This window comes from Spinacia oleracea, chromosome 2 (assembly GCF_020520425.1).
Source record: "Spinacia oleracea cultivar Varoflay chromosome 2, BTI_SOV_V1, whole genome shotgun sequence".
Classification (NCBI taxonomy): Eukaryota; Viridiplantae; Streptophyta; class Magnoliopsida; order Caryophyllales; family Amaranthaceae; genus Spinacia; species Spinacia oleracea.
In genome coordinates this window covers 4,083,205-4,101,866 of record NC_079488.1, presented here as the reverse complement: position 1 = coordinate 4,101,866, position 18,662 = coordinate 4,083,205, and the positions used below count along the sequence as shown (strand labels likewise).

At 36.7% G+C, this 18,662-nt stretch overlaps 1 protein-coding gene across 4 annotated transcripts; it reads right to left on the bottom strand.

Annotated features, from left to right (window-relative positions):
- Nucleotides 1–4,356: 4,356 nt before the first annotated feature.
- Nucleotides 4,357–12,314, bottom strand: LOC110803447 (uncharacterized). 4 transcript variants are annotated; one of them, XM_022008950.2, is made up of 7 exons: nt 12,065–12,313; nt 11,732–11,864; nt 10,704–10,807; nt 8,591–8,762; nt 8,316–8,456; nt 7,746–7,941; nt 4,357–7,393 (listed from the first exon to the last, which is right to left on the bottom strand). In XM_022008950.2, exons 1-7 carry the CDS (start codon nt 12,094–12,096, stop codon nt 5,148–5,150), a joined length of 3,024 nt encoding a protein of 1,007 aa, XP_021864642.2. In that variant the 5' UTR covers nt 12,097–12,313; the 3' UTR covers nt 4,357–5,147. The 4 variants fall into 4 exon arrangements, with proteins under 4 accessions (XP_021864642.2, XP_021864644.2, XP_021864645.2 ...); XM_022008952.2 differs by having other exon boundaries at nt 7,746–7,938; XM_022008953.2 differs by lacking the exon at nt 8,316–8,456 and having other exon boundaries at nt 12,065–12,314.
- Between the last annotated feature and the right edge of the window lie 6,348 nt (nt 12,315–18,662).

Below are 18,662 nucleotides of genomic sequence, written 5' to 3'. Positions count from 1 at the left end.
GGACGTTCTTACTTGCTTTCCTTTGATACAAGCATCACAGACTGATTGTTTTGCAAACTTTGTATTTGGGAGACCTGTGACTAAATTTTTCAATTTTAATTTGTTCATTAGAGAAAAGCTAGCATGACCAAATCTTTTGTGCCATAACAAAGGATCATCTTCAATAACACTGAGACAGGTTAGATTGGAGTGAGGGACCGAGTTGAGGTTAACCACATATGTGTTCCCTTTCCTCTGTCCCTCTAAGATCACTGTCTCTGTGTTACTATTGATGATTAGACATTTATTTGAGAAGAATTTTGCATAATTGCCTTTGTCACAGAATTGAGAAATGCTTAATAAACTATGACCTAGTCCCTCAACTAAAAACACATTATCGATGGAATGAGACTTTGACTTACCAACCTTACCAATGCCAATGATGTTACCTTTCTTATTATCGCCAAAAGTCACAGTTCCACCTTCGTAGGTCGTGAGTGAGAGAAATCTGTTTCTGTCTCCAGTCATGTGCTTGGAACAACCACTGTCTAGGTACCATGTGTTGTTCCCCCTCACTTCGACCTGCATGAAGTTTTTAGTTAGAGTTTTTAGGAACCCAGCATAGCTTGGGTTCCTTACTTGGAATCAAATCACTTTTCTTTACCCATTTAGTTTTGGTGAATTCGATGTTCTTTTCCAAGTACCTTTGGTTTTTAGGGCAAGAAACTCTATAGTGACCGATTTGACCACAGAAGGTACATACTATGTCACTGTATAAGTCTACTCTGGTTTTTCTAGGATGATGCTTTTTGTGGTTAAAACCTAAACCTTCTGTGCGTTTGGTTCTAGCTTCTTCTATCCATTTTGGTGTTCCCTCTATTTTGTGTCTGGTCCTTTTAGCCAATTCACTTTCTAGATGGGTCTTTTCTTGGTGAATTTTCACTAGTTCTAACTGAGCTTTTTCTAGTTCTTCTTTATAGAGGTTCTTGGTTTTGGCTATTTTTAGGTCAATCAGATCTTGTTTTAGCCAGGAGTTTTCATTGCGTAAGGCTTCACACATTTCTTTTATATGGAGGTTTTGATCAAAGAGTTTAAAGAACCGATTGTCAATATCTAAGTTTGAGCTTCTGGTCCATTCCAACTCCTCTGTGAGTTTATTTACAATGTCTTGGTGTTTTCTGTCAGAGTCTAGTTTTTCCTTTAGGAGATCCTCATAATCACTAGTGAGACAAGAAAGTAAGTCAAACAGTTCTACTTTAGACATGGATTCAAGCCTGCTTTTAATATGAACAAGACTTGCCTGGAATTTATCAGATTATGAGTCGGATTCTTCATCTTCATGTTCAGCTACAAGACACAGGTGTGCAATTTCTTCGTTGGGTTGTTCTTGTTCCTCATCAGAAGAAGTATCTCCCCATGCAGCAATCATGGCTTTTCTTACCTCAGTTTTGGAAAAGGAGTTTCTGTTGTCTTTGAATCTATCTTTTGTTGTTTCCTTTCCCTTTCCTCGTTCTTGATCCCATAGAGGACATTCCCTAATGCGATGTTCCAAATTTCCACACTTATGGCATCCAGTGTCAGTTTTAGGGAACTTTCGATTTGGTTTGCTTCTGTGTTCCACATCTTTGTAGTTCCTAAACATTCTTCTGAACCTCCTAGCAAACAGAGCTGTCTCTTCATCTTCTTCAGAGTTTTCATCATTTTCGATTTTTAGAGCAAGAGCTCTATTTTTGGTATTCTCTGAAGGTCGCGCATTTAATTGCAGTTCATGAGTTAGGAGAGATCCAGCCAGTTGTTCCAGGTTAAACTTTGTGAAGTCTTTAGTTTCCTGGATGGCTGTGACTTTAGCCATCCAGGGATCTTGTGGTAGACTTCTTAGGACCTTCCTGACTTGTTCCTCAGGAGTTATGATTTTGCCAAGAGAATTTAGTTCATTGATAATGTTTGTGAAGCGGGTAATCATGTCTTGAATCGTTTCAGATGTCTTCATGGTGAACAGCTCGTATTGGTGCATTAAGAGATCAATCTTCGATCTCTTGACTTCGTTTGTTCCTTCATGAGTAACCTGGAGCAGATCCCAAATCTGCTTCGCGTTCTTGCAGCCCATTACTCTGTTGTGTTCATTTGGACCTAGTCCACAATGAAGGATTTTGACGGCCATGGCATTGAGTTCAAGCTTTTCATAGTCGGCTTTATCAAATTCATCAACAGGTTTGGGAACAGTTTCTCCAAAGGAGTTCAGCTTAGTGACTTGGAAGTCTCCAACTTCAATCACTCTCCATACTTGATAGTGTTCAGCCTTAATGAAAATCTCCATCCTGTTTCTCCAGTAGGAATAGTATTTGCCACTAAACATTGGAGGTCGTTGTGATGAGTATCCCTCTTCTAGTTTCTCCGTAGTGTTCATAGCTTCAGAATCGTTTTTCCCGTCAGCGTTACCTGCAGTTTAAAGGGTTCTGGCTCTGATACCAATTGTTAGTTTTACAGAGTTCCTCAAGAGGGGGGGTGAATTGATATTTTACGTATTTATAAAAATTAAACTATAAGGAACAGAAATAGTAAAATATGCAAGCAAGATTTAGCGTGGAAAACTCTCTAGGCCCAATAGAGAGGAAAAAACCACGGCCCCTTTGGGGACTTAAACACTTTCACTAATTAGGCAAAACAACTTAGTTTCTTTACAAACCTAATCTACTCGGGCCACAATCTGCCAATCGCCTCTGATTGCAGATGACTAGGAACAACCCTCTTTGTTCCTTCCCTTATGGAAACAGTCCCTCAACTGTTCCTACTCACTGATCTCTCGTGAGATCTTCTCTCTTGCTCAAGTAAGCCTGACTCAGGCTTAACATACAATAACTCAACACTTTAATCAAACGTATAAGAATTAATTAACTACTTAACATATGATATAAGACTAAGTAACAAATACTGCTCTATATGGGAACAGGAACAGACTTCTTTAAAGATTAAGACTTTAAGGGTGATACCTGAAAGCTTCCGGTTGATGTAAATAAGTCTGATAAAAAGTTTCGCAAAGAACAAAGGTTGTATTTATACGAATCCAAGTGTTTAACCTAGATTCAAATCCAACCCAGTTTAGGACTCTTTTTAATAGATAGATTTTCGCAAATCTTACTTCAAACGCGTTTAGGAAAATCAATCTTTTCGTATTTTGAGAGTTATATGTTAACTCAAATTCAAGAGTGTAACTTCAAACAGTTTTGTAAAATCAGTTTAAAACATTTGACGTTTATCTTTTTGTAAAAGTAAAACTGATTTATTTCGTTTCACGATATAACTAGGACTCTTCAAAATACTCTGTTCCCATACTAAGCATGTACTAAATTACATTGGTCTTATACCTTTCGACCCTTATAGAATTTGCTTGACTTGATCCTTGATTTAATCTTGCCACGTACTTTGAACTTAATTACTTCAAAGCTCCCTAGCTTGCTTCGGTTGTTGCATTTGTTCTTCTTTAAATATTAACCTGTTCCTGACATTCTCCAAAACGAACTATTAGTAGAAGGTAAGCTTGTCATCATCAAAACCAGGAATCAACAGTTCTACTTCCCGGAAATGTTGAAATTGTTTACCTAGTCCCCACTAGGTAAGTAGAACTTCCCATGAAAATTCTAACTTTCTAAGCACAATCAAACAAGAATACTCAATTCCTAAGAAGTTAAAACACATGAAAATTGCAAATACATGGAAACATAATTTCCCAAATACAACCAAACATCACCAAAATTAGGTCAAAGTTGATAAATAAATTGTGAAAAGTCAATATAATGCATGTCTTAAAAAACAGACGAAATAATATTAATAACCTCTTTGAGTAAACAACAGCAACTAAAAGAATATCAAAAACAAAAGGTCTTGCGCGCACTAGGTGCACAATAAATTTATTGTACACCAAGATAACTTTTACCCATTTTTTTGTAACTTTAACCTAGTTTTGATTAACTTTTATATTAGTAAAAAAAAACGTTGATAGATAAACATTTTAAAGAGTTAAATAATTAATTTTATACATTATTAGTGATTTTGAAGAAATAAGTTTTATTAAAATGAAAAAATTTATCACTAAAAAATGGATAACTTTTACATATATAAGCTTAACTTTTAAACATTTTGAGTTAACTTTTACTATGGTGTATAATATTTATTGTACAACCCTTATAAATAAGAATTTGTGTATCCCAAATTATTGCTTATGTCCTTAATTGGACCTTTTATAGCAAATCAATTTGTAATCACTTCCTAAATTTAGTAAATACATAATATGGCAATTCTGTAAATACATTAAACTTTCAATAATATCAAAAATGGTATAAAAAAACGAAAATAATAATACAAAAAAGAACAATGGTATAAAACATAAGAACAATGGTATACCGTGCTCCTGTTATGTGATGTAAAATTACTAGGGTACCCCTGTAATGTGTTTATAACCACAATATGCCACTCTTCCAACCTCATGAAGGTAGCTAAACACAAACGTAATTGTACAAAAATTTAATCCAATGAAACAATGTTCTCTCACACTAGCCTGTTGAAGTATTCACAACAAATGAAGTATATTTTCGATCTGCTTAAAGCGGAAATATAAAACATACAGCTCAAGTAGTACTACGCTACTACTTATGGGCCGGTCCGGCCCGGCCCAGCGCCGAGTCTTGATGAAGTGTGGTATGTAAAACATGTATATAGAAGTTCTTCTGCACAGACACAGTATAAATATCAAGTTTGAAGACACTCCTGATTCCTGAACATGAAATGCACACAAACCTGTTGAATAGCTATGTACAGTATAAGATCTAAGTCGCTCAATTGCTACTGGCGATTTCTCCGTATAGATTGCAGGTGCACGGTAAAGCTTGGGATGAACATGACTCGACCCGAACCCGACCTCTACCCGAAATGGAAAAACAAACCGATATGACCCGACAGAAAACCAACTCGACCTATACCAGAGTGACAAAGTGACCCGACCCGATCATGACCCGAGAATAAAAAAAGACCCGACCCCTGTACCTGTCTTGACAGCTCTAGCACAGTGTAAATATCAAGTGAAGACACTCCTGAAAATGAAACGCAGACAAACCTGGTGAATAGTAGCTATGTACACAGTATATGATGATCTAAGTCAGTCACTCAATTGCCTAGTGGCGATTTGTCCGTAGAGATTGCAGGTGCGCGGTAAATGTCTCAAAATCCGGAAGCTTGGGATGAACATGACTAGGGTTTTTGCCGGAGTTTTCTCTAGAAGGAGCCTTCTTCTCATTTAAACTCGAGGATTTCTCAGGAACATCAGGATGTTTCGGAGTTACTGGTTTCTCCTCCAAATGTTCTGAACTTTTAGCCAAATTTTGGCGATCATTAAAACCCGATTGATCAATGATCCTAGAGCTTGAAACTTCATTATTATTGGAACTTGAAGATCTTCCTGCCTTTGCAGCAGCAACTGATGATGATGTGGCAACTGATCTTGGAGTAGAAGCATTAGTCCTCCGAGATAGTCCAGCACCCAGGAATGTTTTGCTCGCGGCAGGTTTAGGTTTAAGAACATCATCCTCCTCAGAACTGCTGTCACTGTCATCAGAATCAAAATACCTTGTTGAACTTTTCGAGCTAATTTTACCCACGTTTTCATCATCTTTCTTCAGAATTACCACCTGAGTATCATCAATAGGTGATTCATAACTCCTATGGAGCCCAGTTAACTTCATAGACACCGGCACCTCTTTGTTGTCTATTTGACTGGGGAATTCATAACTAGAAGCTTTCTCACTGGAACCAAAAGTATTATTTGGAGAAGATGAAGCATCAGCTAATTTACCTCTTGCCAAGCGCCCTTGAGCCCTATTTCGACGCCCACCAGGCAATGATCCTAGGTTCAACTCTATACCAACTTCAGGAGTAGGATGATGCAATTCAACCTCGGAAACAGGATTTCGTGATTCTGACAGTCTCGGGGATTGAAAAGATTTCTTGGATCCACCATCAAACAAATCATAATCAGACCGGCTTTTGATGTCGGTTGACGATTCTGAAGACTTGTCAAAACTATAGTTGTTCTTAGAAACAGAACCAGAATATCTATTTTGATTCTCCTCCACTTGTTTACTGTTCATGAAAGAATCTGCAGTTCCTTTTTCCACAAATGTTGTTCTCAGATCACGATGGGGATCTGCATCAGGCTTCTGGTAGTCATAGCTAAGAGCTTCAGAGTCAAAATTTTCTCTCTGTGCCTCTTTCTCACTCCCCGAACTTTCCTTATCAGAATCATCAAAAGTCAGAGGCATGGGCTCGGTTAATTTTGAATATATCGGTGACCGTTTGAAACTTTCGGAAAGATCAGGTTCAAAGCGAGGTTTGTCTTGGTTCAAAGAGGAACATATACATGTAGATTCAGAAGGAACAGAGTAATTGTGTTCCTCAGTAGGATTTAGGACACTTTTATCATCCTCATCAGAACCAGATTCATCAAAAAACACTTCAGCATTAGTACGAGTTCCTTTTTCATCAATATCCACGCCACTGGTCCTGTGGTCCACCCCAACAAAAATATCACTGACAGAGTCGAATCCATACTTATCATCTGATTCAGGAATTCTATTTCCTTCTCTATTATCCTTGAAAGTTGTATCTTCTTCACCAAATGTATAAGCACTTTTTACATTCCAATCCTCTTGGTCAGCAGTTTTCCTGCTGAAACTGTTTAAAGAGTCATCACCAGAATCATACTGGTAGCTATCGTAGTTTAAATTTGGAAAAACACCATAATCATCCCCCAAAACAGTGGATTTAGATTCAGAATTCCTAGACTGATTTTCCTCCTTTCCCACCGTCTCTTCTTCATAGAAAGGGTTCTCAGAAGACTCAACTTTATACTCCTGGAAGTTTGATGATGAACTAAACATACCGGGTTCAGCTTTAGAAGTAATAATAGGACTAGAATCAGAGCCTCTTGTATTATGCCTTCTGCTATTTTCTCTCTCCCCAAAATCTTGTTTACCGGACTCATACTCCTCCCCATATTGAGTGTAATCTTTGTTTAAACTTCTGGCATCACCTCCTTCATTCATGTTACCTTGCCTACTTGAATCTTCGTGTTTCTCCATTCTTGGACTCCTCTGATTGAATGAACCACTGACTGAATTTCTGTGCACCTGATTATGTTGCAGCCCACTGTTTGTATAGTGATGGTTATCCTCACTCACGACGTTACTTCTAGAAAGTTCTATAGCCGCCCTGGCAGCCATGCTTGCCATTTCTGCAGACTCAGCAGCAGCCTGAGCAGCAGCAGTTGCATCCTTGAATTCCATGTTCCACTTTTGCCTGCCGGGCACAAAAGCAGTCTCAAAAGTCCCAGATGACTGACCGTTTATCTTCTGTGAGGGGCTCTCTGCAAACATAAAAATTTTAAGCTGGTAAATGAGATCTTTCAGAAGCAGACCTTTATACTTCCTCCGTTCCATAAATATCGCACCATCTTGTTTTTTACACTATTTACACTAGACATTTGGTCAACTTTTGTTATTTATATCTAAGAAAAATTCTAGTCATGTGAGATTCTTGTTATATTCGCATCGATATATATTTTCTAAATATCAATTTTTTATAATTTTTACTTATACATAATGCGAGATATTAAGAGTCAAAGTTGTGTGTTGGAAAGCGTGAAGTCAACATGATGCAATATTTAAGGAATGGAGGAAGTATCAATACTCAAACATCACGAAATATAATTGTTTTACCTGAAGGTCTAGAATCAGGACGATAAGTGGAAGATGGAGGTACAACACCACTGTTTGTACGAGCATGGCTTTGAGAAGAAGTCTCTGGCCTTGCTTTATCATGAGAATGATTTTCTTCATTCACGTCAGCAATTTCAAAATTCAGGGGTTGCATTTGAATCTTGCTGCTCTCCACAGATTGAACTGCTGCTACCTTCTGCCAAAAATATATTGGTCAGGAAACCTAATTATTATTAACAAAATTTTAACAATCAAGGGAACATTATTTTGGACAGTGTTCACAGTTCCTCTATACTGTATACAAAGTTACAAACTCCATCCTGTTCCACAACATTTATCATTTATCTTTTATTTTCTATGTCTCAAACATTAACCATTATTGATGCAAAAACAAAATTCCTGAATCATTTATGCAAATATTATTGTAATACTGAGCAAAGCACGAGAAAATAATTTCTTAGACTTTTTCCTTCCCATCATAACTTGAGATAAATTTAGAAATTTTCTAATCCTTCTGTTTAGTTTAAGAAATTATTTTCAAAGAGGATGCATAGCCTTCTAAAGTCTCACCGGGATGTCAACAAAAGGCGGTGGATTTTCCTCTTTGAACCAATTTGGTTCCCATTTAATGTTATTTTCTTCCGCAATGGCAGTAAGGAATTTCACTTTCGTCTGACCATCAGGGGCAATCACAGATAACTTTTCGACCAACTGATACAAAGTTGTAATCTAGATTAGATCAAGAGATATGATAAAAAATTCCTTTTTAAGTGTAATGTGTTACTAAAACAAAACCGCCTGATAGAATGCAATTCACATTTCAATAGTACACTCTGAGAACTCACACTTCTGCTTACTCCACATGCAGGACGGACCTCAGCAGCAGCAGTAGCAAACTCTTTACCATATTTTGCCGTGAAATGCTTGCGGACATCCTGGAGCTCAGTAATGTCTCCACACCTCGGAGCTGCAAATATTAAGCTGGCAATAGCTTCTTTCAAGTCAAGAGGACAATTCCTGTAAAAATATCAGAGACGCCAGGTCGTCAGCACATAACAAGTCATAACACCATAAGTCAGGGGATCAGATCATGATAAACCACCTACTTCTGTCCGAGCCAATAAGAGTTTTCTTTACCACTTGTCACAAAATTTAAGCAAACTACTACCCCTGTCTCGCTATATTTGTTAAACCAATTATGTCGCTGACTTTTGTTTGAACTGTATTGCATTGTTTGAAATATGTGGAAAGCCAATAACCATTTTAGACAAGGAAAAGGTAACACGGGAAGTTGAGCAAATTAGTAGGCATTGTGGATAGCGCACACTTTTGTGGGACATCCAAAAAAAGACAATTTTAGGGGAAGGTAAGAGTACGTATATAGTTCTCTCCTTTATCACAGAGAGAGTGGGGGGAGGTTTTCATGTCAGAACAACTATGTATGAAAGTACCCTTTGAAGACCGTAGGTATATTTATTGAAGGAAAAAAAAAATATATTGCTAGACAAGAGAAATATTATGATAAAATTAAGCATATTCCACACCACAAAAGGGTCAGGAAGATAATGAGAAAATTAAATAAAAACGCATATTAAACGGTTTATATACAGCTCATTTATATATCCTTTGTCATAATCACCCAACAAATAAATCTCCGCATTCCCATCTCTGTACTCACAACCAATAGCACATAAATTCTCGAAGAGAAATTGCAATCATGTTAAACATCTCAAACTCTCCAAGTATCAACTTCTCTCAGCCATAAAAGATTTATATTCCAAAGTCATGAAATTGCACAAACTGTACTCAATAAGCATGAACCTGATAATTAAATATCAAGTTGCTTCATTGTGGATTTATCGATTCCAAACTCAAAATTTTCCATAGGTAAAAGTCAAGCCTTGTTATTCAGTACACAAGACTGGAGCGCCAGGAAATGAGTCTAAGGTATGGTGCCAGTGTGCCACTGTGCAAGGAAATACAAGGTTAATTTTAGTAAGAACAGACCAAATATGTGTACCTACACTCTACTGAAGAAAAGTAGCACTGCTGACACCAATTCCAGGAACTTGTATGAAATGTGGACAGAACTAGACCTGGTTATCGGGCGGGGCAGGTCAGGGTCAGTGCGGGTCAAAAGCGGGTCGCGGGTCAATAGCGGGTCATTAGTGGGCGGGTCAATAAACGAGCAATGAAAAATGAAAAACAAAAGAGCCATGTGCAAGTACAAGTAAATACGAAGCTATACACGTAATTTTTTGTATCATTACTATTTTAATTTTCAAAATAATTGTAGTATAAGTTTGACCCTATAATGACCCTGTCCAATAAAGGCCCTGTCCAATAAGAGCCCTGCCCAATAAAAGCCCTATTAACTTGACCCTAACCCTATATCCATTGGACTACCCTGTCCATTAACCAGGTCTAGACAGAACTACACAACAAAAGGAATATCACTGGGAAACAATTGTTGCAAGCTTCATGTCCTTGTTAAAATTGGTGTCTAATCACTATTATCGGGATATGAGCATGCTTTTCACACAGCGGCTAGGTGGTACATCCTTTTCAAGGATAAAACAGCTGTGAACTCCAAGGGAAGTACAATATTTCCAAAAACAGCGTACTTCCCAGATAGAAATTGTTAACCATTGACAATTTTCAATTACGGAGTAACTATTAAGGACCTTCGGCGGACAAAGCTAGACATATTAGTTAATAAATAGACAATATTAACTTAATCGTAGGTTCATGGTTGCTAAATTGTCATCTAAATGGCTGAGTGCTGTCTTAAAAAACCTTCCACAGGAACTCAGGTTTACTTGTTGTATGATAGTGAAATAAGAAAAATGTTTCACAGGAAGTCCTCATGCTTAATGAAGGCATTACCAAAGAAATATTGAAAGAGCAGCACAAGTATGGAAACTCAGAAACAGCCAAAAACTTTACGACACTACATACTTTTGCGACTCGATGATTGGCAACCGCACAACAATAAGCTCACAGTATATCTCTATCATTTCATATGCAGCCAATAACTTCTCCTCCCTTATCACATGCTCTACCTGAGATTCCAAATAAAATAAGAATCAGTAAAATAAAAAGAAACCCCAAGATTATCAAAGGAATAGGTGAGCAAATAAAACTTCATGAGTGAGCTACACTATAAAACATTAAGACACATACAGAATATCAAGGAAGGGCCTTCAAACTAAGTTAATAATCACTGAAAATAATTTCCGAATTCCTTACTAACTTTTAAAACTATGCAAAATGAAATTGAATAAGCAAAATTTACTTGGAAGCTCGAAATCCATGTAAATCGAAGATTAATTGACCGTGAGTCCGTAAGTCATTAATCAACTAAGATCATTTCAAGTACACAACAATGAACCGTTACTCCGTATTTGTTAAGAGTTATTTTATTAAATATTGAAACTTAAAGAAACCTTTCCATTATCTGATCTTTATCTAAAGAAAATTGAATCACTAAACAGAAGATCAAGATCTGTATCAAATAGCTCTATGGCAGAATCTTAAATACTTCAATAAATCTTCAGCGAAAGTGACAAGTTCTTGTAGATAAAAAGACTGACCAATTTTCTTCATAGACATGCTACCTAAAAAATCTATAAACCATTAAAGAATCAATCAATCAGTACATATCCAACTACATCAAATCAAATTTCGCCATTAACAAAGATAGACCAAACCAAATAAAACCCAGTTGACAAATCATTGATTAAACTTATATTGCAAGTAACCTCAAAATTACATGATTAACAAAAAAGAAAAGAAATGGATGAACATTACTCGAATCCTAGCTGTTTCATCCTGCCCAGACTCAAGCAATTGAGCTACTAAAGATAGACCAAACCAAATAAAACCCAATTGACAAATCATTGATTAAAACAAATTAAACTTATACTGCACGTAACCTCAAAATCACATGATTAATAAAAATAAAATGAAGAAATTGATGAACATACTCGAATCCTAGCTGTTTGATCCTGCCCAGATTCAAGCAATTGAGCTACCTCCCTCTTCAAATGTTTCAATTGATTATCCTTTTTATTCTTCATCAATTTTATCCGCGACTTGGCCAGATTCAATGCCGTTTTACTGCAGAAAAAGCAATCAAAATCCATCAATTTAGTACCAATGAACTTCAAATTCATAGAAAATTCACTCATAAACTAGATTCAATGCCGCTTTACTGCAATCAAAATCCACCAACAAAAAAATCAATTTAGTTTACCAATGAACTTCAATCAAATTCATAGAAAATTCAATGATAAACAACTAGATACCGAATTTTTTACCATTTCGCGGGTTTAAAACTTCTATGAAGCATTGTTGTATATAGTTGGAGATTTATCAGAGAATGAAGTTAGGGTTTTTGTGAATTAAATAGATTAAAAAGATTCAGAATCAATTCGAAGAGACGTAGGATAATGAATCGATTGAATAAATTGGGGGAAAGTAGATGAGACGAAAGTATATACGGTTAGAGAATAGAGATAGACTTTTTAAAAAATTACGCGGTGTAATTAATTTTTAATTTTTAATTTCTTGTGTGTTTCCTCCTAAATAAATAAATGCGAAATTTCTTGTCAAGTATTTATAAACAAACGAATTATGGAACCTTCTTCGTACCCATTTTTTTGACCAAGCACACGTATTCATGGAGGATTGATTTCCCCGTAATTTTACCCGGTGCCCGATGTTATTTACTTGTATGGACTTAGACCTGATCAAAAGGCGGGCCGCTTCAGGTTTGGGCCGGGCTGAGGACATAAAAATCTGCCCAATAAATTGGGCAGGGTTAAGTTTCAGGCCAATTTTGTGTGTCCAAAACCCGTTATTTCGGGAAAAAGTAGCGGGGTACCTATCAACCAAGAGTAGTTTCTAGACTATTAGCAAAAGGCTTTTGCTTACCTAAAATATTTTAGAATTGAGTCTAAATACATAATGTGCTTAATTTTTCAATGGTTTTAGGGTCTTGGAATCATTTTATTCACACCAGCCGGAACAATAAAATCTAATAAAATGCTAATAACTTGTTTGAATTGCATGATTACTTTAATTTTCAAGTTATTATTCATGATAAATGTTTAGACTTTGCATGCTTCAATGTATGTTTTAATTATTGTTTATAATTCACTACAAAAAAAATCTCGTATAGCAACGGATATATAGCGACGGATTTATATCCGTTTCTAATTTAGAGATGGAATATTCAACATCCGTCTCTAAATTTATTTAGAGACGGATATTGAAAATCTGTCGGTACTTTTATCGAGGGATTTATAAATCCGTCTCTAATTTAGGGACGGATTTCAAAATCCGTCTCTAAGTTAGGGACGGATATCAATTCCGTCTCTAAGTTAGGGACGGATTCGGAAATCCGTCACTAAGTTAGGGACGGATTCCAAAATCCGTCTCTAAGTTAGGGACGGATTCCAAAATCCGTCCCTAATGTGTTTTAGCAATTCCAAAACGTAAAGCCCACTAGAAATTTCTCATAGATTCTTCGTAGAAAGTTAGATCTAAATTAGAGACGGAATTTCAAAATCCGTCCCTAATGTGTTTTAGCAATTTCTTAAATTAGAGACAGAATTTTAGATTCGTCCCTAATTTAGAGACGGAATGTTAAATCCGTCCCTAGTTTTGAGACGGATTTTCTAGATCCGTTTCTAATATTTCTTTTAATTTATTATCAATTTCACAGATAGAAGTATACAAGTTGTATTTAGTGTGGTTGGTTAGACTTTCTCCTCGTGACTTTGAGGTCACAAGTTCGATTCCCCTTATCCCTTCCCCTTGCAAAGCTGGACCGGGTTGACCTAAGCGAGATTTCGAACCGGTAATGGGACCGAGTTGAACCGAACACCTAACAATAGGTAGCAATTATTTTTACTTGCTGGTTTTAGAGACGTATTTTTGAATCCGTCCTTAAATTTAGGGACGGATTTTTGAATCCGTCTCTAACCTTAGGGACGAATTCAAAAATCCGTCTCTAACCTTAGGGAAGGATTCAAAAATCCGTCTCTAAATATTAGATACGGATTTTATGGAATCGGTCCCTAAATTGAATTAGCGACAAAGTTTTTAATAACGGATGTAATCCGTCCCTAAATCCGTCCCTAAGCACACATAGCGACGGATTTGACCAATTTAGAGACGGATTTGGTCCGTCGCTATATGAGTTTTTTTTTGTAGTGATTAAATATCTTGCACTGCAGTTAATCCTTTTAGAAAGGTAACAGTAAATTTCCTCGATTGGTAATGAATCCAAGAACGATTCACGGAAATGAGAGAAAATGAGCAATTTAAAATGTACGTTTCTTTTAGCGACTTTTATGGTTGTTTTCGAATATCAAAATCGAATGGCGAACCGATTGGTGCTTGTAGATTCAAAAATACAATGTAGTTTTGAGATCATAAAGCATTGAGTTTAAACGCTCAGCTTTACCAATGGTTAACAACCTAATATCTTTGTCCATTTAATTCTCGAATGAGTCTAGTCCCTAGACATTCGAATAGATCGATGCTTAGAGAACTTTAGAAGCTTCTGGTAAGATCATCTAGTTGAAACAAAACATTCAACATAAATTAAATGGTAAGAACTTTGTTAGAGTGACATGGGGACATGTCTAGACAATGTATAAAAGTCAACACTAAAGAATTCAATTCTTAAGACTATAAGAAAGGGTACAAGAAATAGGAAAATAAGGAACAAATGAAAGAAATTTTACGATTTCGTTTCTACCTATAAGTTTATGTTTAAAGAGAAGTGACCTAGCAATCAAACTTCCTTGGTGTCATATACCGCTTGAAGTTCTTACTTCGGTAATAACTCAAACAATGGAAGCTAAGATACACTAATGACCTACAAGTGGGAAATGAAGCATGGCAATGCTACATTAGTTGTAGGGTCATCTAGTTTGTTTTAAGTCCTTTCAAAGGCTGGAACTTAATGGCTATTTTGTTCCATAATCAGCATACCTAAATTTCTGCTTCAAACACAGAAAGACTCGCATTCAAGAAAAACAAAAACAATGTTTGTTTGTTTATTTGAATGAAATGGTCATTTACGGGTTGAGTCAATATGCTTGATTAAAACAAACAACTCTTTAACAATAAAAACTTTACTAGGTTCAAATCAAACCCTTGGTTTGAGTTCCACTAATCTTTGGCATTGTTGCTTAGACCATATCAACAAGTTAACATCCATAAGCTCTATTTTGATGGACTTTTGAAAGTTGATTGATTTCTAGATCAATTCAAGACAAGCTAGTCTTACTTGTTGAAAGTAACAAAAGATATGAACTATTGTTAGAACGCCTAGACAATAGAGTTCAAAGCTAAAGAAAGGTTTTATGACTTTATTATTTCACACAGATTTGAGTTAATATAGGTTTATTTACTCAATGTGATATAAGTTTGAATCTGTTTCGCGAGTTCAAAGATTCAGAAGTATGAAATCCACATGGCAAGAAATCATTAAGATCTAGGTTAGATCATGACGATGATTACTTTAAGACCAAATATGATCATCAATGATTGTGTGTTGTAATTTCACAATCTAGCTCCATACGATATGGCATATCTAAGTTGGAACGATCGAAGTCAATTAGTACTTGATTCGATCAAAGATGAATCATAAAGACTTTTCCTATAATTTCTAAAACAAAATCCTCAACTACCACTAAACTAATCCAAATTCGTCAAAGCTATTGAAAAGTAATTTCAGAATATCTTTTCATAAATATATATCTAAAGAGTTGCTAAACTTAGTGGGAGCTGAGTGTTTGTTATTCGACAAACTAAGGCCCATGTCTAGATATATGTTTCATTGTGATTTATTCAAATTAGACACAAGGGTATTGTTTCTACCACGAATTTTTGAGAACGTAATGTTTGTTTGCTCGAAATAATGTCCTTTTGGAGATTCGTTTCCAAAATGACAAGTGGGAGAAAATAGACCTCGAAAGTCTTCGAGGCGAACAACAAACATAAACGGACAGTCCGGAGGCTTTTCGAAGTTCTTCAGAAAATCCGAACACGTATTCTCTAAGGACTTTAGAAGTTGCTTTAAAGAATAGACATCTCTTAGAAGACTTTACAAGTGCTTCAAGGAGAACAGAATATTCAAAGGACTTTCAAGTGGCTATTGATATTCTATTGTCTGATGTTCTATACCCAAGTAGGCATAGAGTTCAAGTCACTGAAACTATGAGATTCTTCTATTAGATAGTGAAGAAACATGGAGTTCAGGTCACTGAAGCTATGCGATTCTTCTATTAGATAGTGAAGAAACCTACAACTTGCAGTCAAACTATTATCATATAGATTAATGAGTTTGTGACTTGTAAGAAAGCTATGACGAAATAAAGATTGTAACACCCCGACAATTCCCATTTTCTAAAATAACCCTTTTTAAATATAACTGTAGGGAATTATCAAAGTATTATCGCCCGTGTGAAAACGTAACGGCTTATTCAGAATTTTGCAGCGGAAAACATAAAACTAACTTTTAGGTTCATAAATAATCTTATTACATATTAGGTCCAAAACCAATTAACTGAAATAAGGAAATACGAATAGTACGACAAATTTCAAATTTAAGTTAACAAATCAAATCACTTAATAAAGCAAATATAACTACAAGCTCTCTAATCCCGATCCCAATGATGCATCATCTTCAAACCTGTAGATGGGCAACGCTTATTGATCCTTAGAGACTGCTCACCAAAGTTGGGTCATCACAGGATCAATAAGGCATAGCCATGATCAACACACACAAACAAAGCACGTAATCAGCAAAGCTGAGTACTACATACTAAAACAATAATAATCCTAACATGATACTATTAACGAACAACCCTAACATGATACTATTAACGAACAACCCTAACATGATACTAATGAACATAAACAAGGGCAGACATAACATGATAATTTGACGACCATACTTGACTAGACTAGGCTAGACCTACAACAATAATATTATTTTAGTTGAAATAGACAATGGACCGAGTTGACCGTCCGACAGCCTTCACTAAGGAAGACGAGGTACGGGCGCGACTCCGTAACCTCAGAGACCTGCGATATCGAGGAACATTTGAATAAAAATAGGACACGGTGATCAATCCGGTCCGAGATAAAGGCCATGGGCTACCACCATGAACCCCAACTCCTGTTTGTCCGTCACTTTAGACGTGCACAATCTAAAGATATTGCTACTCAGTTTCACTTTACATGATTTACAAATTGAGACTCTGTTATGACTCAACAATCACATAAGGCATAAAATCCACATTCGTTCACAACTGTTTTTATCTTGGGATTAAGTACGTGATCATAAAGGCATCAATCAAGACTCATTCCAATTTACCCAACCTTTCCTTTAACCATGATCAACCCTGTATATGGGTATAAAGTTTCTGTTAGGTTATGATACATATGACAATTCATAAATCATGCGGAAAAACCATAAAGCCAGGAAAACATATTATTTACACATAATCATTTAGCATAGTTTAGATGCATACACTTTGTTGCGTGCCTTCCCTAGCTGCGTCCGAACCGAACAAGAACAAGTCTTTAGGACTCCAAGTGTCGTCCCTCCGTAGATAGTCCACAGCACGTCCGGATCCGCCTTAAGCTTGACCAACTAGGATCGCCCTTAAGGTACTTAGAATTTTCGGCTAGTATAGGCAATTGTATGACTGAATTTTTGCTCTCAAAAATCACTTTTAATACTTGAATACTCTTTTCAAAATAATGACCCTAGGCCTTTATTTATAGAGGTATGGAAAGGGAATCGTAATTCTATTAGGATACGAATTAATTAAACTAGAATCCTAATAGAATTCTTATTTAATTAATTCATCCTTTTAGGTTTAGGAATTTAATCATTAGTTGAAACCTGATTGCTTTAGGATTCGTATAGCACACCAACACACGCACGCACACACAGCAGCCCACGAGGGGCGCCATGCGCGCGCGCGCAGCCCGCGAGCTTGCAGCCCACTGCCACAAGCCCACACGCTGCCGCAGCCTTGGCGCGCGCTGGGCCTGCCTTGCGGTGGGCCTGGCGCAGCCTTGGCTGGTGCGTTTGTGGCGCGCTGGCTTGCTGGGCGATGGCCCGGCTTCGTGCTGGGCCTTCGTCTGGCAGGCCTCGTCCGATGCTAATTCGTACGATACGCTTCCGATTAATTTCCCGATTCCGGAATTCATTTCCGATACGAACAATATTTAATATTTCCGATTCCGGAATTAATTTCCGTTTCGAACAAATATTTAATATTTCCGTTTCCGGAATTATTTTCCGATTCCGATAATATTTCCGATTCTGACAATCACTACTACAAAACGGCCTCTTTGAAGACGCTTGAGCCTCGACGCCAAGGGGGTGGAGTTGGGGGCCAAAAATATTTCCGTGTTTCCACGACGACTTTTGGCGTCGCGAATTTTGCCGACAGCTTATTGTCGACGCCATTAGGCGTCGAAATATCTCGCTACGCATTTTGGCGTCGACAAAACATGTGCCTTGCACGTGTTTCCAATATCAAACATTATACACGCTTCAAATTTTAGTGAAAATTGAACTTAAGCGCTTTTAATTTTTTTTTTTTTCTATGAGCCTATGAGCGCTAAAACTAAAAACTGTTCACGACTTCACGTACTCTATCTCTCGCTAACCCTAATTAGCTGAAACACCAAAAGAACCGCATCGTACCTCTCCTCTCTACAAATTCGAAACCGTTCTGCTCTCTGCCAATCTGCCATTGATATTCATCAAGGTTTGTCTTTAATTTTAAACTTGAGCCTTTTTCATCTTCAACCTTCTCAATTTAAACTTCTTTTTCCCCCGAAAATCTCTCAAATATGGTGGTAATCGAACAATGAAAC

What these genes read in the sequence shown, in the direction of transcription:
- LOC110803447 (XM_022008950.2), bottom strand. Translation starts at nt 12,096, where the DNA reads ATGCTTCATAGAAGTTTTAAACCCGCGAAATG. An exon ending in AGTTTTAAACCCGCGAAATG is followed by an intron (nt 11,865 to 12,064) that starts GTAAAAAATTCG and finishes CTTTTTCTGCAG; the next exon opens with TAAAACGGCATTGAATCTGG. An exon ending in ATCAAACAGCTAGGATTCGA is followed by an intron (nt 10,808 to 11,731) that starts GTATGTTCATCA and finishes TTGGAATCTCAG; the next exon opens with GTAGAGCATGTGATAAGGGA.